At 43.8% G+C, this 27,866-nt stretch overlaps 2 protein-coding genes across 13 annotated transcripts in view; one reads left to right on the top strand and one right to left on the bottom strand.

The window, feature by feature from the left end:
* KDM1A (lysine demethylase 1A) overlaps positions 1–17,330 on the top strand; it is a 62,333-nt gene extending 45,003 nt beyond the window's left edge. For 2 of the 4 annotated variants that reach the window (XM_047871185.1, XM_047871186.1), the window contains 11 exons: positions 3,641–3,783; positions 4,156–4,246; positions 5,478–5,612; positions 6,781–6,854; positions 7,766–7,877; positions 11,039–11,171; positions 12,645–12,832; positions 13,254–13,368; positions 14,858–14,985; positions 15,832–15,978; positions 16,826–17,330. In XM_047871185.1, coding sequence (XP_047727141.1) covers positions 3,641–3,783; positions 4,156–4,246; positions 5,478–5,612; positions 6,781–6,854; positions 7,766–7,877; positions 11,039–11,171; positions 12,645–12,832; positions 13,254–13,368; positions 14,858–14,985; positions 15,832–15,978; positions 16,826–17,011 — 1,452 coding nt within the window. In that variant the 3' untranslated portion in view covers positions 17,012–17,330. The remainder of the gene's footprint in view (positions 1–3,640; positions 3,784–4,155; positions 4,247–5,477; positions 5,613–6,780; positions 6,855–7,765; positions 7,878–11,038; positions 11,172–12,644; positions 12,833–13,253; positions 13,369–14,857; positions 14,986–15,831; positions 15,979–16,825) is intronic. The other 2 variants (XR_007154815.1, XM_047871187.1) reach the window with 2 other exon arrangements.
* Positions 17,331–18,782: 1,452 nt separating this feature from the next.
* The window catches only part of LUZP1 (leucine zipper protein 1), a 105,457-nt gene continuing 96,373 nt past the window's right edge, over positions 18,783–27,866 (bottom strand). For all 9 annotated transcript variants that reach the window (XM_047871265.1, XM_047871271.1, XM_047871270.1 and 6 more), the window contains 2 exons: positions 24,477–27,664; positions 18,783–22,676 (listed from right to left, as the gene is read on the bottom strand). In XM_047871265.1, coding sequence (XP_047727221.1) covers positions 22,521–22,676; positions 24,477–27,545 — 3,225 coding nt within the window. In that variant the 5' untranslated portion in view covers positions 27,546–27,664 and the 3' untranslated portion in view covers positions 18,783–22,520. The remainder of the gene's footprint in view (positions 22,677–24,476; positions 27,665–27,866) is intronic.

Genomic DNA, 27,866 nt, shown 5'->3' with positions numbered 1-27,866 from the left:
CTGAAAAGTCGGAATCAAAATCTGTTTAAAAAAAGATCTGTGTCAAGTGATACCCTTTTTGTTTGATTCTTTGCTAGAAAATGATATCAGAGATCCTTTTCCTTCTTAATTTGTTGTTAATAGGTTCTTAATATGTTGTAATCTAGAAATCCAGCTGCCATCAAACATGGTACTTATTAGCCTTTTGCAATCATTTGCTAGGTTCTTTTCTCAGAATGCAGTATAAGAAGCTAGAATAGAATGGCCAGGTAAAATTAAAATTGTGACTTGTGTTTAAAGATGGCCAGTATTTCAGCTCCTTTCAACAACTATTCGTGGAACTAACAGTTCAAGGGTTCTCACCAAGGGGAAGATGGTAACCTGAAACAGGTACTTAAGGGCTGCTCAGGTTTGTCAGTTCTTTTCATTGTCAAGTAGAACATACCTGACTAGCTTGATTTTAGAAACAGATTCAAGATTTAAATATATCAAAACTGCATTTTGGTTTTTTCCCAGTGTTGATTTCCTAATGGACAGGTATTTGCTGTTTTCCAAATATTTCTTAAATTTCAAAGTGGAATTTTAAAGTTAATGGGGAAAAACTCCAGGTTTCAGAACTATCCCTGGTCTCTCTGGCAACAGTCTTAAAAGTGCTTAACTAGGTGGAAAACGGATGGGGCCTAAGTGCTGTTTCTCTTATTCTGAAGAGCAGAGTCTCGAATTAGAGCAGTGGACCCCAGTCAGTGGACCAGAGATGCAGTCTGTCATCCTTGCTGTCAGTCAGAGGAGGCAGTAATCTTTTGGTTTGGTGTTTGTTTGTTTGTTTGTTCGTTCGATTTTGTTGTTCTCGTCACTGTTCCGTGTTTCTCCTTTTCTGTTTTACTGAGTTTTGCTTTATTCCTCACTGCTTTCTGACACCATCTCCCTTTACACCCTCACCACCCCCCACCCCCAATCCCCACCAGCTGCTTTTCTTTTGCCCATTTATATGCCTTGACTTTCCCATTTTGGTGTCTATACAGTCTGTTCCTTATTTCTCTGGTGGTTGCAGCTTCTGAGCTAACAGAATGCTTCTGTCATGCTATGTGTTTAAAGCCTTGATTTTACTGCTGTCGTACAAAACTAAACTTGACGTGGCTGTTGGGCTGTTATTTACAGTTTATTTCTCTCTCTGCTGCACTGGTTAAAAGGACACTGTCAAGGTATTTTTTTTTAATAATTTTTCAAATCATTTTCTTCACTGTTTACAATAACCCATTAAAAGCTTGAAACTTTAGATCTTTCCCTTCCAAAGATCCTCTCCATCATACATTCACACTGGTTTGTTGTTGTAGAGTTGCGCCTATATGTTGGGCTGGTGCCATTTGAGTTTTTGTCATTGAAAGCGCATGTAAAAAGGTTTTTTTGTGGGGGGTGTGGGTGGATTAAAGGGGAAAGTGTTATGAATCAAGTGGGCTGCTCAGCAGACAGAGGGAAGAAACAAAAGGTCAAATTTGGTCACTCTAACCTTGACAGTGTCCCTTTAAATGTTTCTCTACCACACACCCTGGACCCCAGTTACTGAGCCTGAGTGCTGCGTACTTTTTCAGTATGAACTTCCTTATTGTGACTGTTACCCTAGCTACAAAGATTAAAGCTTGTCTGAAGCAAGCCATCCAGTTGACACTGGAAGAGCTTTAATCTGTACCATTTGCACACTTGTGTATTGGCACTTTCTGCCCTATTGCAGAGGCACGTGTGATCTGGTCCCTCTTGCTTCTATAGCATCTTCTTGCTGGGCATTTTTGAAGCCACATATAGAAATATCACTATTTTGTACTCCAGGAAAAGCAGTCATGTACATTGCATCTGTGATCAATTAAGATCTCATAACTGTATAGATCGTATATTAAAAATATAATTGTTTCCTTTTTTAAAGAAGCACCAAATTTAGAGTTTCTAGAAATGTCTTTGGTAACATCATTGTAGGAATTACACCAAGCAAAATTTCAGCATTGCTTTGAGTTGCTCTGTATATGACCCATCACATCATTGAGGAAAAGTAACTGATGAGAAAGTAAATGAAATTCCTGATAAGAGGGTTTCTTCCATCAGCTCTGATGCTGTGGAATCAGAACAAGTAGGGATGTCACTAAGAGCTCCTTTCTTTGGGCATGGAGTTGAATGGGTAGGTTAGATATGTTGCATCCACCAAGTCTTAGGTACCACTCTGATATATAAAGGGCACCGAGCATCCAAAGCCTGATTCTCTGCCTTGTTTCTCAGCATAAGCTGGAAGATTCTCAGGGATTTATATTTCTTAGGCCAAGGAAGATTCTCTAAATTCATAAAGATTTCCTGATCACTCCCATCTGTGGCCTTTTGGAATTTGATGCTTTGGAATATGACTGATTGGATAAGTAGTTATGGTGTCGTATCTACAATTCCCAAAGAGAGTTATGGTCCTTTTCCCTTTCTTGTTTTGGTTCAGATTGTACTTCCTGCTATATTCTTTTGCCACACCATGGCTCATCTTACAGAGTTACTGTGCGACTCCTCAGTAAAGGGGCAGAGACTAGTGCTTTAAAATTGTTTAATTGGAAAGGCAAACACTAAGGAGTTTCAGATGAGAGAGTCTTACTGTGATGATCTTGTCCACAAGTTACCCCTGATTAAAAGATCACTCCTCCTTGGCCTTAGTGTTTATTAGAACTTTCTTTAATGCTAACCAGTTTTAGGTTGACTGTAAAGTGAAACTCCATATATTAACTTCCATTTCCCAGTTGATGCCCCAGTTTATTCTGGCAAAAGATGCTTGCTTTAGACATGCTTGCCTTAGCTATGCTTTTTCCGTCTTGCTGCTACCACGAGTTCAGGAGAATTGCAGATGCATTTTACTTTAGGGTTCTAAGAATTAAGCAGTAGCAGAGGGATTTGTGTCAACTAACTGATGGCATCAATAGGCAGGGGCACAGTAAGGATTAGGAACACGGTCTTGCAGCTTGATGATCTGCTTTGCAGTCTCCTCTCTTCTTGCAAAATAATGAGCCAGACCTGGTACCTCAGTCAGTCATAGTCTAAGAGCTTTGGACATTCAATTCTGAACCTAATTGGTGCCATAAAACACTGTTACTCTGCAAAAGAATGAAGGTGCTATTGTGTTCTTATTAATAGCCATGAATTTCACTTTTCTCTTCCCTACTCCCACCTGAAATTCATCTTTGAGGGGAAGGCAATACCTTGGGCTTCTTATTTTTCCATCTTGCCCTTATTCTGGAAGGTCCTCAGGTGTGTTGACATAGTTTTTGACATAGACTTCTCCAGTGTGTCGTTTGCATGTCGGCCCAGCTTATCTCAGTGCATGTCAGTTATGTGCTCCACATAACTCCAGTTAGCACCAATTAGCACCAGTGTGAATCCTGTGGCTATTTATAGAGGTGGAGTCCCAGCTCTGATGGCACAATTGGGAGAATAGGAAAATATCAGGGCCAAAACATTTCACATGTCATTTAATGAAATCGACCACTTCATAGAAAAGAAAGTTTGAATCATTGCCCTCAAAGGTTCCCCCTTTGAGGTACATATTTTGACCTTTTAAAAACTATAGAGCATTTGTGTTTTCATGGCTGGTTATGTTTAGTCTTTTTGTAAGGACCAACTCTGCTATATTTCGGGTTTTCAGGTTCCTAAAGAGAAAGATGAAATGGTAGAGCAAGAGTTTAACCGGTTACTGGAAGCTACATCTTACCTTAGTCATCAGCTCGACTTCAATGTCCTCAATAATAAGCCTGTGTCCCTTGGGCAGGCATTGGAAGTTGTCATTCAGTAAGTACTTTGATATTGCTTATTATATAGTGAATTACATTTAGACATTTGCTGTTTATGTTTTTGAGTTTTTCAGCAAGTATTATTTCAGCTAGTTTTCACTTATTTTCATGTGAATTAAATCCCAAAGTAAAACCTTTTAAAATAATTAAATTATCCTTAAGTCCCCTCTCAATTCTAAACTTCACAGCTTTTATGGTACTGAATTATATTTAACATAACCTAGAAAATAATTTGCCACCAGCTAACTTTCTTGTTCCCAAGTATTAGAAAGTTCAATCTTGATGTCCTTGAATGGTTTTGATGGGCTCCTGTCTTGTGCTGCAAAGCTAGCTGTGTGGCCAAGGCATATATATGTAGTATCTCTTTTAGGTTACAAGAAAAGCATGTCAAAGATGAGCAAATTGAACATTGGAAGAAGATAGTGAAGACTCAGGAGGAGTTGAAAGAACTTCTTAATAAGGTGAAATTTTGTATTTTCTTAATAGCTAAAGCTGCATCAGCTGGGGGAAGTGGGGGGGGGGAGGAGGAGCAAAGCCTTTAGAAATTTAAAAGTTTTTTTTTTTTTTTCCCTTAGAAAATCGTGACTAACAAAAGGCACTGTTTTTCTCTGTCAGTCTTTCAGTACAATATTATTGGTAAATTTTTGCCAGGGGAAATAGGTCTTTCCTATGTCAGGTTCCCTTTGGCTGTTGCAAAGGTAGCCCAGTGCCCTCTGCTGGATTCTGTGATAAAAGGGAGATTCGCTGTGCTGGGGTGAAGTTCCCACTGAGGAAGACAACAGGTCAACAGCCAGGACCATAATCTGTTGCCATAATTACTTGGCTTGAGGTGCCAGTATGGGGTTATTCCCCAGTGGTATGTCTGTTGAGGGCTCTTCTTTCCCACCACTTCCCAGAGACCCAGCTCCAGACTCCGAACCATTTGTTTCTCCTGATCCTACCAGCTGCAAACACAACATCAACTTAGGAAGAAACCATGAAGTGGGACAGCCCCTGTGGGGAGCTTTTTAATGCAAAATCTGGGTGCATTTTGTGACCAGACTCTTCCCTCACTCTGTGCCTTGTTTCTTCATTCATCCTGTCAAATGAAGAGGTCTGTGGCACAGCCTCTTCGTGGATTATGGCACGTGTGAAATGAGCAGAGAAGCTAGAGGATGGCCAGCTGGTGGGATAGCTGTGGGGCCCAATACCATCAGAAACCTGAGAAACTAACATTAGGAATGGCTTCGGATGGTCCTGCGTGGTTATTTAGCCTTTTACATAATTTAGAAAACGAGTCGTGACAATTTGTTTCCCAAAACAGTAAGTTTAACTTAAATTGGTAGTGTTTTGTTTTTCCTGGAAATATAAATATATATAACATATATGTTAATTTATGTGTATTAATATATATGAGTATATATAATGTATATTATATATATATTAATGGAACACTCCTGGTTCTCCATTTGTTTTGGAAGATAGAGGTGATCTCACTTCTCTGATAATGATGTGATAACTCTGTGTTGAGCCATACGGGATTTTTTTCCCTGTCCTAAAATATGATGTAGAAGAGGTATTTAAGAATTCTAAGGACCTTGCATCATAACCTGTTTTGGTATAATAGCAGTTTAGGGGAGGAACCAAAGCCTGCGATTTGGAGACGGATTACATCACTATCTGCAATGGTAAATTTGTATTTTTCCCTCTTAGATGGTAAATTTGAAAGAGAAAATTAAAGAACTCCATCAGCAATACAAAGAAGCATCTGAGGTCAAGCCACCCAGAGATATCACTGCAGAGTTCTTAGTGAAAAGTAAACACAGGGATCTGACTGCCCTGTGCAAGGTGTGGTATACGTACATGCCTGAGTGGGTTTACTAGGAGTCCTAAAAAAGAGTATAGATCTAGGAAACTTTGGAAAAGGGAGAGCAACTAGCCAATCACAGGTGCCTATGATAGGAAGGACAGGGGTTTGGTAACAGGAGCCAAGGTGACTGAATGGGTTAGTTCGGTTTGGGATCTGCATTTTCTTCAGAATTTCTACTTCGTTTTCATAATCTCACCCTTTAACTTACTTAAATCTCAGTTTAGCTCCTTGTCACAGTTTATCCCTGGCAGTTTAGAGTAATGATAATGGACATGGACTTCAGTCATTTGATATCAAACTGTCAGATTGAAATCCTTAACTTAGTCTCTCCTAGCCATGGGACCTTAGACTCCTTAATCACCTCATCGGTGATGTGGTTAATACTTCCCAGTTTTAAGGGATCTAAAATGCTTTATCCCAAGAAGATTGTGTGTGTGCGCGCGCGCGCACACACACACACACACACACACACATAACACAATGGAATGCTACTCGGCGATGAAAAAGAATGAAATCTTGCCATTTGCAACAACGTGGATGGAACTGGAAGATATTATGCTAAGTGAAATAAGTCAGTCAGAGAAAGACAGATATATGTTTTCACTCATGTGGAATTTGAAAAACCTATCAGAAGATCATGGGGGAAGGAAAGGAAAAAAAATAGTTATGAACAGGGAGGCAAAGAGAGCTGATGGGATGGGGGTAGGGGGTAGGGAAAATGGGTGATGGGCATTGAGGAGGGCACTTGTTGGGATGAGCACTGGGTGTTGTATATAAGTGATGAATCACAGGAACCTACTCCTGAAGCCAAGAGTACACTGTATACACTATATGTTAGCTAACTTGACAATAAGTTACATAAAAAAATCAAATCAAATGCTTTATCCCATGCTAGGGACATGGTGAATGCACAGGAAGTGGTAGTTGCTATTCTTTTCCACTCTGATTTTGTAGCACAGTTGTATGCTATTCCTTTATATCCTTCTCCTGCCTGCCCTCTCCCTGCCCTGATCCAGCCTTAAGCTGAGGCACCCTTACAGATAGGACCTGGACAGGGATGTGGTCCAGGCCTTACACTTTGTGGTATAAATGACCAGGTTGGTCTCTGACCCATCAAGATCAACCCAGTTCTCTTAACTTTATCAGGAATATGATGAATTAGCTGAAACACAAGGAAAGCTAGAAGAAAAACTTCAAGAATTGGAAGCCAATCCCCCAAGGTAAGGAAAACTTGGCAGATGTTCAGAGAGATAGCTTCTGCTGTTCTTTCTGTTATATTTAGAAGGAAAATTATAAAGCACTCTGGGCTTTTATTTATGTCCAATGAATGGATTATAATTTTAATGTGTAAGAGTGTCCTAGATACTTAAATACATTGATTTTTTTAGAAAGAGCCTTTCTAGGGGCACCTGGGTGGCTCAGCCGGTTGAGCGTCCGACTTTGGCTCAGGTCATGATCTCACGGTCTGTGGGTTCGAGCCCCACGTCAGGCTCTGTGCTGACAGCTCAGAGCCTGGAGCCTGCTTTGGATTCTGTGTCTCCCTCTCTCTCTGCCCTTCCCCCACTCTCACTTTGTCTCACTCCGTCTCTCAAAAATAAATAAATATTAAAAAAAAAAATAAAAGCCTTTCTCCATGAGACCTGACATTTGAATAAAATATATTGTCTTCTTTGTGTGGGGTAGAAGGTCGTACTATCTTAAATTCCCATAATTTTGAGGACTAGGAAAGTATTACACTGTGTTTCCATTGAATTTTTGACAGTGAATACTTGTATGCTGATACTGTAGTCCATGGTACATTTGGCCTCCACATATGTATCTACTCTCTTCTGTAATTGGGAATGCTACCCATTCTTGTTTAAAAAAAAAAAATCATGCTTTCAAATAAGCTTTTATAATGACAGGTGCCAATATGAAGAAGTCTTTTATTCAGACAAATGAAGCCTGATAGTAATTTGCTTTAGAAAGTGAGCTTGGCACAGTCTAGGCACCAGTAATAAAGGAATTTCTTTATAAGAGGCACAGTACCAGGCTTAGGTTCCCTCACAGATACTAAGATCATCCACATCAGCCCACTGAGAATAGTATTGATGTCCTTTTAATAACCTGTGTTCCTGGTTTCATTTTGCAGTGACGTGTATCTTTCATCAAGAGACAGACAGATACTTGATTGGCATTTTGCAAATCTTGAATTTGCTAACGCCACACCTCTCTCTACACTCTCCCTTAAACATTGGGATCAGGTAAGTTTCATTATCATTTCTTTTGTTGTGTATGTCTTTGAGAGAGCTCGTAGGAGAAACTGTTAATTTGTATGTAGGTGTTTAAACAGCTTTATTAAGAGGTATAATTTGCGTACAGTACAATTTGCCTGTTTTAAGTGAACAGTTTGAAGTTTTGCCAAACCAACATGGTCGTGAACCACCACCACAATCAAGATACAGAGCATGTCCATCATCCTGAAAAGTTCTCTCTTGCCTCTTTGTGGTCAGTTCCCAGCCCTCCCACTCCTGGCCCAAGACAACCCCTGGTTTGCTTCCTGTCACTATTGTTTTGCTTTTTCTAGAATTACATATAAATTGAACCATATGGTATATAATCATACAGAATATAGCCTTTGGGTATACTTAGTATTGCCAGTTTTTGAAAATTTAGCCATTCTAATGGGTATATAGTAATATTTCATTGTGGTTTTATTTCACATTTGCTGAATAATAGGTGATGTGAAGCAACTTTTCATGTACTTATTGGCCATTCATATGTCTATTCCTTGGTGAAAAGTCTGTTCAGATCTTTTGCCCATTAAAAAAAAAATCTGGTTGTCTGACCTCTTGTTGAATTGTGTTAAGAGTTCATTATGTTCTAGGGCACCTGGGTAGCTCAGTTGGTTAAGCGTCCGACTTTGGCTCAGGTCATGATCTCATGGTTTGCGGGTTTGAGCCCCACGTCGGGCTCTGTGCTGACAGCTCAGAGCCTGGAGCCTGCTTCAGATGCTGTGTCTCCTTCTCTTTCTGCCCCTCCCTCCCCTGCTCGTGCTCTGCCTCTCTCTCTCTCAAAAATAAATAAATGTTGGGGCGCCTGGGTGGTTCAGTCAGTTAAGCATCCCACTTCGGCTCAGGTCATGGTCTCGTGGTTTGTGGGTTTGAGCCCCACGACAGGCTCTATGCTGACAGCTCAGAGCCTAGAGCTTGCTTCAGATTCTGTGTCTCCTCCTCTCTCCGCCCCTCCCGTGCTCATGCTCTCTCACTGTCAATAAGAAATAAATGTTTAAAAAAATTTTTTTAAGAAATGTTAAAAAAAATTTTAAGAAGTTCATTATGTTCTTTAGATTGTGGATACAATTCCTTTGTCAGATTTATGTTTTGTAAGTATTTTCTTCCAGTCCATAGCTTCCTTTTTCATTTTCTAAGTAGTACCTTTCAAAAAGCAAAACTTTTTAATTTTATGAAGTCCATATTTCTCAACTCTTTTATTTAGCCTATGTGCTTTTTTATCCTGAAAAATTTTTGTTTAAACTTAGATCACCAGTTTTTCTCTTATTTTCTTTCTGAAGTTTTATGAACTTAGCTCTGTGATTCATTTTGGTTTTTTGTTGTTGTTTTCTTTATGATCCATTTTAATTTTTGTGTACAATGAAAAGTGAGGTTAGGGGTCATATTTTTCCATATGGCTATCTAATTCTAGCACCATCCTTTTCTTTGTTTGTCTTGGCATCTTTGTTGACCATGTGTGAGACTGTTTATGGTTACTCCTTCCTGTTCATTTATTTGTCTATCCGTATGCCACTGTCATATGCTCTTAATTACTATTGCTTTATGATACATGTTGAAATTAGTGCAAGTTCTCCGACATTTTTTATTTCTTAAAATTATTTTGGCTATTTTAAGTCTTCTGTATTTTCATAAAAATTTTAGAATCAGTTTATTGATTTTTATAAAAAAAATACCTTCTGGGATTTTGATTGGTATAGGGATTTGAACATGGTATGGTATATCTCTCCATTTTTTAGGTTTTCTTTAATGTTTCTCAGCAATATTTTAACAGTTTTCAGTGTACAGGTTTTACACATCTTTTGTCGATTTCTTTTTTTTTTTTTTTTCTTTAAGTTTTTATTTATTTTGCGGGAGAGAGAGAATCCCAAGCAGGCTCCATGCTCAGCACAGAGCCCTGACATGGGGCTCGATCTCACGACAGCAAGATCACGACCTGAGCAGGTATCAAGAGTCAGACGCTCCACTACCTAAGCCACCCAGGCGGCCCTTGTTGAATTATTCTTATGTATTTTAAGTGTGAATTACTCTTGAACTGGTGAGAAGTCAGAGGGCTTTTTGGATCCTGAATGGACTAATCTCCAAATCTCAGACTTTGACCAGACCGAAGACTACAGAAGTCAGTATTATATTTTTACTTAGATATTTGTATTTTCATTGTACATTTTCCTAGTAAAATTAGTTTGAATTCTTAATCTTTAGGTTATACCCTTGTTATTCTTCAGTATTTGAATTATAGTGAGGATTGGACTTGCTAGTGGTAAAAATCCTACAGAATTCCCAGTTTCTTTTCTTTCATGTAAATACTAAATTAGACCTTTCCTAGTCACTGATTTATCATTTGAAGTGTCAATATGTACCCATTTGTCATCTTATTAAATTTTGAATGTTTTGAACTGACTGGTATGGGGAGCAGATAAATCTGTCACTAAGTTGTGAGTTCTGCCAACCCAGTATTTTTGTCTCATTTGAAAGAATCATGCTATTTTCCCCCAGAAAGTTCATAAGATTAGAAAATATGACTAGCCTTCAAGAATTTCTCTATATAGAAAAATTTCCAGTAAATTCAAAGAAATAGGATCATTTTGGGAATTCTTCCAGATCAAATGTTGACTTCTTCACTATATGGATCATCTTGGGCCATTCTTTATAATCCCAGATTTTCATCTAGTTTGACCACCTTGAGTTTTGGAAGTCTTCCTCATCTTTCAAACTTGTTAAGTTTATTAAATAAAAACTGATTTTGTTCTCAGGTAAAAGAAAATGTAATTAGGATGGTGAATCTGACATCCTACCAAATCTGTAATGTGTTCAAAAGCCAAACAGACTAATCATCTAAATGTATTGAATCATCTTTCTTCATGAGATCCCACCTCCCTTTGCACAGTCTGGATTGAGGAATGGGGTATAGGACTGTGAGGAGAAAACTCTCTCAGATACGGCCATTAGGGACATTTTGGCATCTTGTCTTGTCTGGGGCAGCTGTAGCTGATGACTGAGTGGTAGTTTTAATTTCTGCCTTAGAATACTGACTTCTCCACCAACTAGTGTTTTTCAGTGTTGATCTTACAGAACTCCGTATATTTGGCATAAATTAAGACAACATGGATGTATGTCCTTTTCTGTCCTTTTAGGATGATGACTTTGAGTTTACTGGCAGCCACCTAACAGTGAGGAATGGCTACTCTTGTGTGCCTGTGGCTTTAGCAGAAGGCCTAGACATTAAACTGAATACAGCCGTGCGGCAGGTTCGGTACACAGCTTCAGGTATGTCACTGCTTCTCTGATAAGACAAACCTCTTACTCTGAAACTGATCTTTTGTTGAGTTTGACCTACAGAAAAAATGTTTCCTCATCAAATGTTGCGTAAGCTAGGACTCCTGATTTTTAAAAATTTGCATGTACAAAAGGATTGAGCCCTTGTAGAGCCTCTGACATTCTGATCCCATCATTGTGTAAGCCAAAAAACGGAGGCAAGTTTTAGTTTCCAATCTGTACGCAAATTACTTTGGTACGGTAACAATAGCCAGTGAATTTAGGTCTCATTTTGCTGAATGTATTCTTAAATACCAGGATTTTGGCCTCTAGACACAGTGGGCCCCACCCCTTGTATTTCACCGTCTGCGTCTTGATCTTTGGATCCATTCCCGTCCATGTGGGCTAACAGCTCAGGCTGGTTTCTGATTCTAGGAGCAATCTGCTAATAAGATGACTTCAAAGCTGGAATTGCCCTGTGATTCCCATGGCGGCTCAATGCTCACTGTTGCTGGTTTCAGGGAACATTTAATGTTGAGTAGAGAACCCGCTGTCCACCCATCTTTGGAATGAATAGTCTAGAACTCTTGATGATAGCTGGTCACCCCACTCCCCTCTCCCAGGGCCCTCATGACAAGTGGAGATGTGGCCATCAACCTTGCTTGCCCTTTATGGCCCATTTTCTAGAATGGCAGAGTTTACCACAGATTTTGTTTTGTTTTGTTTTTAAACAACCACTGAAACCAGTTTCCATTTAATTTTCCCTTCATATGCAGCTTCTAGCTGATGTTGAGACCTATAGCTTTTAAATAGCCATTTGCAGGCAGATTAAGAACAGTGAGAAAGTAGACATGAATTGAGCTTTCATACCAATTTTGAGCTATCTATATATTTTTTGAAATTATATAAGTAGGTATCGATTGCAGAAAAAATTCAAACACAAATGAGGAAAAATAATATTAACCTATTTTCAGTGCCTTTTCTGTGGTCAACTTTGAGCTTTATTCCTGCTCTGGCGAGTGAGGCATCACAGTACATTCTCAAGAATAGCATGCTCTGCACCAGTCTTCTGTTCTGGTCCTTTAGTAAGCTCCTAACCACAGTGGAGAGGTATTGCTTTTACCGGTATAGCCCTTTATTCTTAACTTGGGCCTAAATTTACTTAATCTCTGATAAGTAATAATGTTCTTCTGTTAGTCCAGAAGAGCACCAGTGTCTCAGGAAGGTAAGACAGTGCAGTGGTGGTGAAGATCCAGGACTCTGAAGTTGGACTATTAGCGTTGGAGTCCTGGCACTTGTTGCCCATGTGGCCTTAGACAAATTATTTCACCACTGTCTCAGTTTTCTTCTGTCAAAAAATGAATAGGACGGATTTCATAAACTTATGGTAAGAATTAACAGAGGTAGTACGTAGATTCTGTTGTGCACTGGACATTCAGTGTTGTCTTTATCACCAGTAAAGTCTTTTCCCTCCATCCTCTCTAGGATGTGAAGTGATAGCTGTGAATACCCGCTCCACAAGCCAAACCTTTATTTACAAATGTGATGCAGTTCTCTGTACCCTTCCCTTGGGTGTGTTGAAGCAACAGCCACCGGCTGTTCAGTTTGTGCCACCTCTTCCTGAGTGGAAAACATCTGCGGTCCAAAGGATGGGATTTGGCAACCTTAACAAGGTAACTTGCCCGAGGCACACACTTCTCTGCATACCCACTGTACAAATACCGGTCTTAGTGCCCTCCAGCCAGAGAGCCTAGGGCTTTGCATTTTTGTATGTTCTGCTGTGCTCTCTGCTCTGTGATATCAGGGTGAGTTGAGGCCTGTCAATTCTTTCATTTCAGTGCCTAATTCTATATAAAGTATCCACGAAGACTTAGTCTTCTGGGATCACTTCGCAAGCTTAAGCCTGTAAAAAGTTCTAAATGTTGTCCCAAGTAATACGTTGATAATAGGGATTTCTAGGCTTATATTGAGAGTGGGTTAAAAGGAACTTTAATAAGGTCTGAGGAAGAAGTATTTCCTGTTGAGGCTTAGCTCTGCTTAAAGCCATGTTCTTGGAGTTGTGTCGTCAGTTCATGTGCTCCTTTTTTACGATAGGTGGTGTTGTGTTTTGACCGTGTGTTCTGGGATCCAAGTGTCAATTTGTTCGGGCATGTTGGCAGTACAACTGCCAGCAGAGGTGAACTCTTCCTCTTCTGGAACCTTTATAAAGGTAACTCCTTCCTGGTTTTAATCTTCTTTGTATCCTTATGGAAGTAAAGAATTAGGAATATTCTGGTTTTTCTCAAATACGTATGTCTTGATTTTCCATTAACTCAACCAACCAGCAATTTCTAAAAATCCTGCATAGGTACTGGGGATATGGGGGGTTTTGGAAAAAGGCTGCCTTCAAGGAGTTCAGAACCTAGTGGGAAATACAGTAAAGAGGTGAACAGTCTAGGAACAGGGCTTATAAGTAGAGGGTCACAGTGAAAGCCCAGGGCACTGTAAAGAAAACATAAAGAATCAACCCAGCCAGAAGGCACAGAACCAGGGAAGCTTCCCAGAAGGGAAAATTGTATTTATTCCTAATTCCCAAGACTTTTGTATCTGACTGGCCCCTGCATCTTTGATCACTTCCTTTAGGATTTTGTAGCAAATTCCTACCTTCTGTTTTAAGTTCTCCTGTAATTGGATTGCTCTTCTCTATGGTGCTTAAAATATTTTATGTATGTGTGTGTATACATGTATGTAAAATATTATCTATTTTATGTCTTCTACTTCAGGGCCTCTGTATTTACTTTGGTCTGGGCCTGGGCAGCTTTTATTTTTCTTCTCTTTGTTCCCAACATGGCATACTCTGCCCAGCCTTTCAGGTCTTGACCTAAATGCCACTGTCTCAGAGTCCCTTCAGGACACACGTACCTCCACTGCCTCAAATCTAAAATAAATCCCTGTAGAGATGCCTGGGTGGCTCAGTCGGTTAAGCGTCTCACTCTTGGTTTCGGCTCAGGTCATGATCTCTTGGTTTTGTGAGTTTGAGCCCCACATTGGGGATTCTCTCTCTCTCCTGGTCTCTCTGCCCCTCCTGCACTCATTCTGTCTCTCTCTCTCTCTCTCAAAATAGATAAACTTAAAAAAATTAAACCCCTATATTATTCTTTCTGTATCCTTTTTTGTCATTGCTTTTATCAGTGCATAATTATAGGTGTGATTATTTCTGCTGATCTGTGGAGCATATCATTTAGTTTATATCTTTTATATCCCAGTAATCTAGTACTGTGCCTATCACAGAAGCCTGTTGCATCAATACTCACCAAATGTGGGTGGGTAGAAGTGGTGATGGGCCTGGAATAGGTAAAGGGATGTAGCTCTTGCTATGGAGCTAAGGTGGTCAGGGCTAAGGATTCTGTGCCTAAATATAGGAATACTTGGTTTTCTTAGCAAGGTCTGAAGTTCTGTCTTCAAGACTTCTGTATTAGACAGTTACAAGTGGTTAATTGCATGAGTCACACTTCACTCACCTCTATAGTTTGCCAGCTCACTTCTAGCGATGGATTTTAAGTTGCTGTTTCAGAAACATTGCTTGTCTCCAGCCAAGTGTTGCATGTCTGTCCATTGGTCATCAGATTTCAGGGTGCTGGGAATAATGTGGGCCCTGACAAAGCAGTTCTTGAGAAAAGTCTAAGAAAACCCTGGAATTATCCTTTCTGTTTTTCTAGCTCCGATACTATTGGCACTAGTGGCAGGAGAAGCTGCCGGCATCATGGAAAATATAAGTGATGATGTGATTGTTGGCCGATGCCTGGCCATCCTCAAAGGGATTTTTGGTAGTAGTGCGGTGCCCCAGGTAAGTAAGTGGGTAGGAGCAAGTGGGGATCAAGAGTTCACACTAAAGCAGGGTTTGACATAGTCTCTTTACGTTGGTCAGGACAGTTTCAGTCAGAATGGAGAAGTGGGTGCTGGGTTTACATGAATGCTGATGTTTGGAACCATAATGTTAGGTGTAGGGTTCAGAAGAGCCCCCCTCCCACTCCCCCGTACATGGACTAGGGAATTGAGGTGGCTGTTTGCTGCACATCCCTGCTTGTCTCATCCATTGTATCTATGTGTGGAGTCACACCACTGCTACCTTTTAGACAAAGTAGTCAGAGTCCCTTGGGGGCTGCCTGGGTGGCTCAGTCAGTTAAGTGTCTGAGTTCGGCTCGGGTCATGATCTCATGGTTCATGAGTTTGAGCCCCGCGTTGGGCTCTGTGCTGACAGCTCAGAGCCTGGAGCCTGCTTCGGATTCTGGGTCTCCCTCTCTCTGCCCTCTCCCGCTCGTGCTCTCTCCTAAAAGTAAATAAACATTAAAAAAAAAAAATCTCTTGGTACTTTTTTCTATTCTTTAGGTCCATTGAAACACTTTTTAGATCCTTAGGATTCCTTTGAGAGAATGCTTATTAATGCTTCATGTGAATTAGAATGAAAGTCAAGCCCTGGGTAGATGTCATAGGCAAGGCAACGGGGAAGCTTAGTCAGAAGCCATTTGCGTTGTGTGTCGTATAGCAGCAGCATTCATCACCTGGCTAGCCCATGTCTCCTGTCTCTTTACCGCTCGGTTACATCTCCACCCACCCCAGCTTTTCCACTTTTCAGAGATGATTGGTTTGTCCTTTGTCATATAATAACTACTGCTCATGCTTTTTCCTTTAGCCCAAGGAGACTGTGGTATCCCGCTGGCGTGCTGATCCCTGGGCACGGGGCTCCTATTCATATGTAGCTGCAGGATCATCTGGAAATGACTATGATTTAATGGCTCAGCCAATCACTCCTGGCCCTTCAATTCCAGGTGCCCCACAGGTGAGAAATTGGCAAACCACCAAGGCTTATTTGGGAAAAAGCCAGTATCCCGGGATTTCAGGTTAAAATTGATGCCACGGATTTGTGGTTTGTTTTTTGTTTTTTTTTTTTTTAGATTTTAGTCATTCTGTCCTTGGAGCCTTTCAAATACTAAGAGCAGAGGAAAAGGGAGGAAGAGTATTATTTGTGTCTGATTTCTCACATTGTGGCTCCGTAAATCTAGGCAGTCCACATTCCCAATGGAAGAGTCCACAGTATAAGCCAGTTACTTTTTCCTTATTCAAGTTTGTCCCTAAAAGTTAGGACGAAAAACATTTTTAATTGCACCCCATTTTGTAATGGCTCATAGGATTATTGCAGGTATCAGTTACTAGGTGTCTCCAGTACATGCCCCTGAGGGGTTCTTATCTAGATAATGCCAAACCCTGCTCCAGAGAGTAGTAAGCATTCCTCAGGACCCTGTGAACCTGCTCTGGAGCTGAGAGGCAAAGGTGTTCCTGAATTAGAACAAATGCTGGACTCTATGTGGTACAGAGCAGTCAGGAACCCCTCTGCCCCAGTAGGTACCGTATGAGGCAATGGAAGCTCTAGAACCGGATATCCCCCAGCATTAAATAATCCCTAAGAACAGATGCAGTTATGCATTACCCTAGGACTAAGGCTGGGCTGAATTTTGTCATATTTCTACTTTTACCAATTTTAGGATGCCTACTGTTAAGGGAGACCCTTTTTGGTAGGATGATGGTCTGTGATTGGCAGACCAACAGGAATTTGGCCGTTTAAGTACAGCAGAAATGCTGTTTGCAACCTGATTTTTCTCTCATTTTTTTTTTCTTTCCTGAAATAGCCAATTCCACGACTCTTCTTTGCTGGAGAACATACAATCCGTAACTACCCAGCCACTGTCCATGGTGCTCTGCTGAGTGGGCTGCGAGAAGCCGGAAGGATTGCAGACCAGTTCCTGGGGGCCATGTACACCCTCCCTCGCCAGGCCACACCAGGCGTTCCTGCACAGCAGTCCCCAAGCATGTGAGACTGATGGGTTCCGAGGGAAGCAGCCAATGTGCGTGTCTTTTGCTGTGTAGACAGAGCTCTTGTAGCAGTACCGGATCCCACTGAGAAACTCACTCTGGCATCTGGGCTCCCAGTCAGCTGCTGGAACTCATGATGCCAGGTGGCCAAGGAGGTTGCCTCCTTTGAGTGACTTAGAGCTAGAGAGGCAGTTGTCCGTTAGTGTGGAAGTTGGCGTTCTTCCTAAAGACTGAGGTAACCAAGTGTGGGGAGGGGACATCTTAGTCTCTTGGTGTGTGGTGGGTTTTTATATTTTAAAAATAAAACTTCATATAAAATTCTTCCTATCTTCTTTTGTTGTTGTTTCCCCTTGGAGTTATACAAGACAGGAGTACTGTGCCTTTGGAAACGGCAGTTTTATCCACGTTTAGATAGGACGAGATTTATATAAAGGAAAAAAATGGTTGGGTCAGGTCTGAAGACAGGGTTGAGGGAAGCCCCACAGAGGCAGTGGGCTCCCTGATCTGTGGAACTGGAGAGTTCCCTATTGGGATTATAGGGTGACTGTATGCTAAGACTATGAAGCTACAGGTCAAGCATATGGATATTAGGAAATTTTGAATCATTAAGACGAAACAAGGCAGAGTTTGGGTGTGTCTCTAGCAGACCATCTGGCTTTACTCCCCAGGTTCCCTCCATGGGTATGTGCTAACTTTCCACTTTTGTCCAAAGTACTGCTATAAAAGTTTAGGAAGTGTTACATTAAGAAGATCAAGGGTTTAGATGACTTACTTAGCTGGTGTGTTAGTTTCCTACTGCTGCTGTTAACAGATTACCACAGCAGGCTTTGGAGGGAAGGTTCCATTTCCTTGCTTTTTTAGCTTCTAGTGTGTTCCTTCTATATTCCTTGACTTGGGTGGCCTCTTCATCCATCGTCAAAGCACACTACTTGAGGGTTGGCTTTAGCTCACTTGATTCACAGTTGATTGTCAGAGCACATTACTCCAATCTCTGCTTCTCTTGTTCTCTAGTCCTATCTTCGTGCCTCCCCTCTTACAAGGATACTTATGATTTCATATAAGGTAGTAAAACATTTTTATAAGAAAGATATTACAGTAACTGTTCCTTCTCAAGCTTTCCTAACAGCGTTACTAAATCCATGTACATGATCTGTTTCTGGAAATTGGCTTTTACTAATGTTACAATTCTTCCCTGTAATTAGTCTAAATGAGGTTTTATTCTTAGTAAGATTTAGGTGACATTACATTGATGGTCTGAAGAGAAGACGGAGAGGGCTTTTCCCCTAGTCTTGGAACGAGTAACAGCAGTGGAGAACATCTGCGCAACAGGATCAGGGCAAGTGGTATAAAGGTGAGAACAGCATGCAGTGGAAAGTATATGGACTTTGGACCTATATTTGAATCCCAGCTCTGCCATTAATATTGTTACCTCAGGGGGGGTCACAGTTATCTGATCCAGAGTTAGGTGCTTTAAAACGTGTGTTTTTTAAGTACATGGCATAGGTAGCTTGAGACTGATCATCGTTTTGTGTGTGACAACAGACAAGCCTAAAACTAAAATGTAGCAATGAAATAGCTGCTACAATTCTAAGTCCAGTTATGTGGGTGGTAGGTGTGTCATTTTCCAAGCCTCAGGTCTTTACAGCATCATTAATTAGTTGGCTGAGTATTTTAAGTAAATAAAGTACAATGAAATATACTAGCTATACCAGTGCACGGACAACAGTTGTACTCAGGACATCAACAAAAATGGCATCACTGACTCACACAGACCACATGGAAACTAGGGAGCTTTATTGGTTACATATTGTGCTGCAGAGCCAACAGACAGCATTAGAGCCAGAGGATACATGCAGACAGGCAGCTTCCACTATACACATGCACCCAAGGAGCCCTGAGTCACTGCTCATGGCTTCGCCCTGGTTTCCAGCAACAGGGTCCGGCCTCCTTGGTCCCAGGCTTGGAGCAGGAATGTAGAAGCTGCTGCACCTAGACTCCAAGGGGCAGGGGCGAGACCAGAGCACCTGCCTGAACAAGTAGATGTGGACTGACAGATACTGATGCCCCCTCGCAAAGGGGCCTTTAATGCATTAACAGGTTTTTTTTGAGGGCTGTACTTCCCTAGCCCTCCCAATCTTTAAAATACAAAAAAATAGACTTTATTCTCTTAAAAATACATTCCATTCAGTACATGTTCTGAGCTGTGAAGCAGCAGGAAAATAGGGCCCCTTTCCTATGGTCTTGGTTGTGAGGCTTTGAGGAGAACACCCTGTGGCCCACCCAGGGTAGACAAAAGATAATCCCTAAAAGCAGCTCTTCCAAAGCAATCTCGTCAGAGTGACAACAAACCCCACATCGACAGAGGCAGCTAGGGACCCAGCCTCTGGGTCCCGGTTCCTTTACTGGAAAATGGTAGCACCTGGCGCTAACCCACTAACTATAAAGCACTAAAACTGCCCCAGGATGACAGGTCCAAGATCAACATAGACCCTCGCACACCCCATGAGAGGGGAATGATTTATGTGCAGGCTTGCCTGGGGCAGAGGTTGGAGTCCTTGGCCCCACTGCAAATCCCCTTTGCCCACCATCCCTGCAGCTTTCTCTGGTTGCTTTTAGTACCAGAGTAGTGAGATGCAGCAGCAGGTGGAAGAGAGACCAGCCTCTGGCATTCAGCCAGCTCTGCTTCCTCCAACCAAGCAGCTCTGGAGTGCCAGGTTCCCTGGGCTCACTGGGAACCCTCCCACAACAAATACACCTGCCAGTAAAATCTAGAGTTGGAGCTACGCTGCAGAAGAGGCTTGTCATGTAAGTGGGTTTATTGGCTGGGACAGTGGGAATATTTGGCTTGACTGGACCAGCTACTTAATTACCAGGTCTCCCCTTTATATGGAAATTTCCTCCAGGACCCCTGGTGGTGAGGCCTGGGTCCAGAAGGTCACACAGAGGTTGCTTTTCAGAAAGGTGCCTTCCAACTTTGGAATCTGAAAGCCAGCCTTGCCAGCCATTTGAAACCCAGAGGAACTGAGCCTCCAGCCTTCATCTGCTATTACAAATGGTATCTTCTGCAATGCTGAGGACACTTAAAAATAAAATCTATTTTACAATGGTTCTAGAAAGTACGCAGATTAAGGAAACAATATTTATCCTGAAATAATTGTTACAATCAAACCCTATTGCACTCAGATTTTAAGATAGCAGCCCCCAGCAAGAGGGCACCATAGCTGTCCCTCTTCCAGAGCATTTGGGTAGTGGCAGATGTTGGTGCTGCTGCAGTGTGGAAAGATCCAGACTTTGGCACCAGGAGCTACAGCACCAGAATCCAGGGCTCCAACGCCCAAAGAAGAGAATTAGCGGCGAAATCTTTGTAGGCATGGCTTGGCACCCTTTTGTTTCCACCAGCAGAGAAGAGCCACAGACTTGGTTTCCTATAACCTCAGTTGACCACCGCAGAGGTCTGTTTCCTAGTTTCTGGCCAGGGACCCAGGAGAAGCAGCAGGAAGAGATTTTGAAAACAGCATCTTAAAACTGAGCAGCTGAGTCAGCACTATGTAGAGGAAAGATGAGCTACACAGCAATGCCCTTAGACTGGCAGACCTCCAGAAAATGGAAGTAAGCGCAAAACATTCCTGACCCCGAAAGGAAGCTCATCAGCGTGCCCCCAAGCCGCCTCCAGGATGGCCAAGTCTGAAGGCAGACACGGACGGGCGAGATGAACACTGGTTCCCACACCAAGTGCAGGCAGGGACTATGGCCCACGAAGCACAGCAACAGGAGACAGCCAACTTGTGTCACAAAAGCCAGGGGGTGCTGTGTGGCAAGTGGGCAAGGCTGGTGCCAAAAGGGCTGCAGAAGCCATCTGATCTTATCCCTTCATCTTACAAACTAGAAAAAGGAGGGAGCTTCTCTGAGCTCATCCTCCTGACATTAGAACATGGAAAGAGTAAGGCCCAGAAAAACAAGGCCGGGGAGGACCCATTCCCCAAAACCATCTGGATGCTACCTTCCAAAAGCAGAATCACCCCCCACAGGACAGTGTAAACAGAACAACCTCAGAATGCCAGATTTAGGACCCTTAGAGACCATTACAAAGAATTCATTTTTATAGATAAGGAAACTGAGGCCCCACGAGGACAGTGACTTGCCCAAAGTCACACAGCAAAAAGTACAAAGCCATGAAGCAAATTCAGCTTTCCTGACTCCTAGTAATGCTCTCTTTCACTATGAAGGAACAGTGTCTGTGCCATTAAAAGTAGCCTTTGAAAAGGGAGCCCTTCTCTGAACTGAGAAAGTTACACAAAAAGCAGTGCCAAGAATATACGGTTCTTTTCAACTTCCCCATGTGACGTAAGGAAACTATTCAACTTTATGTGGCTTCCTGAAACGTTTGCTGCATTTTGTATTATATAAACCTGGGGCCCTCAGTGGGCACGTAGTACTTTTCCTCCAGTGAAGTCATCACGACAGTTTGCAGAAACCACGGGCCCACTTCTGTAGGAACGCATCAGTTCGGTAAAGTGCGATTCCTCCTCCTCCATGGGGGAATGAAGGAAGAGGAAGAAAGTCCATGCCTTTCGTGGAACTATTGCTTTGTGGAGTGACTGGGGAAATGTTTCTTCCAGCCCACTTTCCCCCTTGCTGGGCACTTCCTAGAAGGCAGAGTATGCTGGGTCAGGCCCAGTTTAGTCCGGAAGTATTCCAAAGATGGAAACGACGGAGTCAGCCTGAAGTCTCCAGCCACGGGAGAGGAGCAGGCAGTGCCAGCAGCATTACGGGTGCCCAGAAAAGGAGATGCGTGAGGCTTGTGCACTTCCAGGTGCCTTTGGAAGGTGAGCATAGAGCCAGGGGAGGGGAGGGATGATGCCATTCCAATAGGTGGGTACCCGTGTGCTCTGCCCCCAGGAAACAATTGTCAGCCGGGGGCGATGTCCGAGAAGCTTCAGCCTAAAGGTTGGTCCCGTAATCCCTTAGAGGCAGCACAGACCTCTTCTGCTGTACAAGTCTGAGGAACTCCAAAGGGGAAAGGAGTAGAAGCCCCCTAGATGGAGGTGACGGCTGCTAAGTCTTAGGGGGTACTTAGGCCCCCAGGGCAAACAAGGAGTGAACTGGATGCGGTGAGACGAAGAAATGAACCACACTGAAGGGGCTGCCCTCTGACCCACTGAGAAGCAGAGGAGAGCTTTCAGCTGTTGTGGTATGGTGAGGATGCAAGGGGCTTCTAGATCTTTCCCCATCTGGGGGCCAGAGTGGCCCATCCGATCTGGGGACAGGGGCAAGGAGAGAGAACTCATGCATCAGGGAAGGCTGGGCCTGGGTGACTATGTCCAGCTTGTAGTTTCTGATCCCCTCTGGCCAACTGGCAAAATGACCCGAGCCACAGCCTGGTTTGCCACAGTCTCCCAGCCAAGGCCTGGCGTCTAGCCTGGTTAACTGGCCTTGCATCCTTCATAGGGCAGGAAGGCAGGAGAGCGGAGAAGCAGGAGCAGAGGAGACAGCAGACCTCACCCAGCTGGTTCAGTTGTCCTCGGCACAGGGCCTGGCTGGCCGTAACCGTTCCTCAGCCCGGGCTCGCCCGGGCTCCGGCAGCCCCTGCTTCGCAGGCAGTTCAGACCGCTCCAGGGAGTTGTACAGTCGTCTGTGGACACCGAGTGTGCAGTCGTCACCTTCCTCCTGTGCCAAAAATGACAAAAAGTGAGCTGCGAAGGACAGTAGCGAGTAACAAGACACACTCCCTCCCTCTCCCAGTGGTCTTCTTCAGCCTGGCAGAGGGAGGCAGAGTGCAGACAACAGCTGAACTGCAGAGATTCGCTTTGGCCTAAGGAAACCGGTAGACTACAAACTCCCAAGCTGCTGGGGCTCAGAGGGTAGACTGGCGGCTCCCAACTGAGCAAGGGCGTGTGGAGGACGGGGCCTGCACCACATGGTCCTGTAAGGAGGCCCAGAGACCCTTGAGTTCTGCGCGTGCAGGCTGCATTTCCCTGCTGGGAAACAAGGGAGTATATACTGCCGAAAAGGACACTGGACCATGCTTTTCCTACTTTCCACTTACAAACTACCAAAAAGCCCAGGTGCCTTCCCTTTTGGGTCCTACACCTATGCCTTATCCTGTTTGTCAGCCAGAGCTTCAAGGGACTAAACACCCCTCTCTCCCTCTCCACTCTCCTACCAGAGTTCTGCCTTTTCAGTGTTGGTCCTTCAGAGAGAACGCAGATCAAAACAGAAGTAAGAGTGAGAAACGTTGGCAGGGTAGAGAGAGTACTGGATTCAGAAACGGGAATCTTGCGGGCACCGGGGTGGCTCAGCAGGTTAAACTTCTGTCTCTTGATTTCAGCTCAGGTCATGATCTCAGTTTGTAGTTCAAGTTCCACGTCATCAGGCTCTGCACTGACCGCATGGAGCCTGCTTGGGATTCTGTGTCTTCCTCTCTCTTTGCCCGTGTTCTCTCTCTCAAAAATAAACATTTAAAAACAAAAACAAACAAACAAAAAAAAAAAACGGGAATCTTGGATTCAAATCCTAGCTCTCATCCAATAATTCATTTGGGTGGCCTTAGGTATGACACTTTGTGGCTCTGACCATCCGTGTAAATCTAAAAAGTGGAGATAATACCTGCCCACAGGGCTCTTGGAAAAACTGTGGCAGTGGGAACGTGCTCTGTCAGATGGTGAGTACCCTATATGGACTCACAGGACATTTCAAGTGAATACACCTGCCTTTTAAAAAGAAGGAAACCACTTCCAAAACGTCTCTCATCCTCAGAGGCTCCACATCTAAAAGACACTCCTAGGGGCTTCCCCTTTAGGTGCTGTTCTGACACTCTGACCCTCAGAGGTGGAGGTGGTTCTGGATTTATCTATCCTGTAATGAGCCGTACTGAACTAGTCCTGCCCTCAGACTGATGATAAAATGGCTTAGACAAAATAAAGTGACACATGGACACAAAGTATATAAAGTAGGCCCAGTGGAAGCCTCACTCTCCTCCCCCATATGCCAGCAGCTGGCAAAACTTTGCTGTGAAAACCCTCTCCCTGCCCCCCCACCCCCGTCCTACGTGTGCTACAGAAGGGTCACCGGGTACCCTGGCATAGGGCTTCCCAGTGGCCACAGCTGGTTCTTGGGCTTCTAGGTGCTGCTCTATAGGGTTTTAGGGGGAGGTTTTTTTTTTTCGCTATGCTGCCAAACCAAGAGAATGGAGGCTAGATCTCTCTTTTTTGTGTGACCTTCATATATAGAAGAGATAAACTGGAAAAGGGGGTTGGGGAAACTCATGCTGCTCTCTGGCAAACACCTCCTTCAAGGTACTAAACTTCCTCAAGGCCAAACCTACCTTATTTTCAGTTCTCTGAGCAATCCATCTAGCTCTCCCAGGATTTCTCAGCCGCATAATCCTGAGACACACAGGCCAGAGCAGAGGGAGCAAAGAGGAAGGTAAAAGAGTAAAGGGGGGGGGGAAGCAGCAGTGGGGCTCACCGCGCCTGCCGAGTGGTTCCAGGCTGCAGCCGAGGCAGTGTCTCCCACCCGATTCCGACGAGTCAGCACCTCAGACACGGTGAGGCTACTCTGGGTCCTTCTGGAGGTGAGCTCAGGGGCATCCCCTGAATTTCCTGCCCTTTGAGCACCCTGCTCACAAAGGTACAACTTGGGCTGTCCAAGGTCTGAACAGTCTGTGGAGGCCCTCTGGGTGTAGGCGTTGGTGGCTTCCACGTTTCTACCTATTCGAGTTGGGGGGTCTTCTAAGGAATTCAAGTCTCGCCTACTCTTCCAGGCGTTCCGCACAGTAACGTGTCTGGCATCTGAAGAGCCCACTTCTGAAGGGGCACTATGGCTTTTCCACCTGATTGTCTCCGCTGGGGGGGCATGGCTGTTCCTCTCCACAGGATCTGATGGCTTGATTATAATGCTGCTCCGAGAGACCACTGTTTCTGGCTTGTTCTTCAGGGGCCCATCTCCCATTCTTTCAGCTTCTGTGAACTGCAGAGCAATGTCATGTTTGTGAATGGAGAGCTCAAAGGGAGAGCTGACGTGGTTGCTGACTGATGTGAGCTCTGCTGGCCCAACCTGGATGTTGCTGGTGGATGTGTGCCTTTCCCTCGGGGCCTCACCTGGGGCAGCTCTGGGGCTGCCGCTGTCAGAGGGGTAGATAGTTATGCTGCTTGTCACCTTGTTTGGCCCTGGTTTGGAGGTGGATTTCTGCTTCTCCATTGTGGCCTCAGTTCCAGATCCTCCCATGATTTTTTTCACATCCTTATCAATGATGACAGGTTTGATGATGGCTCTAGACCGCAACGCCTCTCTGGGGCTAAAGGGCCGCTGGCTTTTTACCCCAGCACCATTGGCGTCTGGGAATTCCGTGGCATTGGTGGAGGCTCTGACAGGTTTCACAGACTCACTTTCTGTCCCAGCATCTTTATCATTCTCAAACAGGGAGGTTCTGAGTCCCCCTCGGGATTTGGCTCTCTCTCTAGAGTTGGGCTGGTGTTTGAGCTCTGGCTCTGGAGTGATGGTGGTGTTTACCAATTTGGCAGTAACAAGAGACGTCACATCCACGTCGTCATCCGAGTCTGGCTTCTCTCTGCCACTGGGCTTGATGACCCGGCACCTCAGGGTCTCATGTTGACTGCTGTCTTCCATCACGACTGCTACGGGTTGATCAACACCTTCTTTATTTGGGGTTGAAAAGCCCTGAAGGATGTTCTCTTGGCTTCTGGAATTATAAGGATACTTTGATAAAAGTGGAGGCTTGGAATTTGGGGAAGTGGTATCAGCCTCCAGGCCACTGACAGCCTTTTTGCCCTTGGAGAGCCCTTCTGAGGAAGATCTTCGGGATGAGGCCAGAGCTCCAATTACCTTAGGACTGCCACAGTCTGCAGCCTGGGTTACCTGACTTCCATTGCCAGGTACCTGCCCCCTTTTGCCAAAGAGGGCCTCAGAAGAGGTGTCAGAAGCCTTGTCAGCTCTACCCAGTACGTCACTGGGAACAGATCCATGGTTGGTATTATCACTAAATGTTCGTGTTGTCTTCTCCACTTTTCCCTTCAACCCACCCTCAGTACCTGGTTTGGGAGTACTCTTCCAAGCTTTACTGTGCTCCTGAGCAGCAGGTGGGTAGCGGCTAAGCACTGACGGCTGCTCCCTGGACTTCTTCCCTTCGCTCTGAGAGGAGCCAGATACAAATCGGTCTTCAGTTCTCCTTGTCTCCTGAGTCCCACTGTCTGTACCCGCCCCAATGTTGGAAGCTTTGGCTGCCCTCCTGTTGGTGAAACTGGGAGAGGAAACCTGCCTGTTGCCGAGAGAACAGTTTTCATTGTTGAGCGCAATATCTCTGTTTCGATGCCTCTCCCGCTTCTGCTGAGGGGACAGTTCCCGCAGTGTGTGCTTGGACACAGGCACCTCATTGCCATGGCCTCTTAACTTAGTCCTCTCGTGCCTGCCTTTGCCGGACAGGAAAGCCTCTTCCCCTTCTACCTCCCCGTTCTCTAACTCTTTCTGTTTCTTGATTTGTAGCTTTATCTCCTCCAGCTGGCTGGCTAAGAGTTTGTTTTTATTTTGTTCACTTAGGTAATTATCCTGAAGATCATTATTTTTGGCCCTCATTTTCTTAAGCTCTTCTTCCAAAGATTCAAAATGTTTGATTTGTGTCTTGAGTTTCTCAATCTCTTGGTTGAGATCTTTAACTTTGTTGTCTTCTTGATTTCGGTTCTTTTCGTTTTCTGATTTGTTTCTTGTTTCATTCTCTACCTGCTTTAGATAGTCCAGAGCGCCCTTCCTTCTTGATTCTTTGCACGGCAGTGTGGAGGAGATCCCGTCCTCAATCCGCAGGTCATTCCTTTCCAGAAGATTAGAAGCATTCCTTGAATAATCTCGGTTCATTTTTTTGTTCTGCTCCAGTTTTTGAGTGAGCTCTTTTATCAGTTTCTCATTCTCTTTCTCCTTTTCATTCAAGTATTTTCTCTCACTTACAAAGTTCAGAGTTAATGACTTCAGTTTTTCTAACTCTGACACTAAACTCTGCTCAGTTTTATCCAGGCGGTCCTCGGAAGATTCTAGTTCTTTCACTTTGACCCTGAGCATTTCCAGCTCAGCGGAGATCTTCTTTGTCAGGTTTCTCTCCTCATTCAGGCTCAGACAGAGTTGGGTACAATCGTTCTTACTCCTGCCAAAGGCTTCCTCCAGCTTCTCCAGTTCAGCCATTCGTTTCTGAAGCCGTTCAATCTCAGATTTCAGCTCCCGGGTGAGGTTTTCTTCCTCTTCAAGCTTCTCCTTCATCAGCTGACACAGATCCTCTGCTCTCTTAATTTCCTCATCTTTGCCTTCAATTCTCAGCACTCGCTGGCGCAACACTTCAATCTCCGCCAACATGCTGGAATTGCTGCCTTCCGCCTGAATCACCTTGTCCTGGAGATCCAGGAGCTCATCCTCTGCTTTCTGGAGGTTTTTTGTGGCTTCCTCCAACTCATCGAGGCGGCGACTTAGACTTTGTAACTTAAACCGCAAGTGGCGGCTGGAGGCAGTATCCTTGTAGCTTGTAAATTCAGCCATGTCTACTGCTAGCCGGTGTGGGCTCCTAGAGGCATCCAGTTCCACTCAGGGGGCTGAGAAATGGTTACCTTTCTCTTGGCATCCACAACCTTCTTTGGCAGCTGGAGACCATTATCAGTCTATAGAAGGAAAGCAGATATACACAATGGAATATTACTCGGCAATCAAAAAGAATGAAATCTTGCCATTTGCAACTACATGGATGGAACTAGAGGGTATTATGCTAAGCAAAATTAGAGAAAGACAACTATCCTATGACTTCACTCATATGAGGACTTTAAGACACAACAGATGAACACAAGAGAAGGGAAGCAAGAATAA

The sequence above is a fragment of the Prionailurus viverrinus genome, chromosome C1 (genome assembly GCF_022837055.1).
Source record: "Prionailurus viverrinus isolate Anna chromosome C1, UM_Priviv_1.0, whole genome shotgun sequence".
NCBI lineage: Eukaryota > Metazoa > Chordata > Mammalia > Carnivora > Felidae > Prionailurus > Prionailurus viverrinus.
This window is presented reverse-complemented; position numbering and strand designations above follow the sequence as displayed.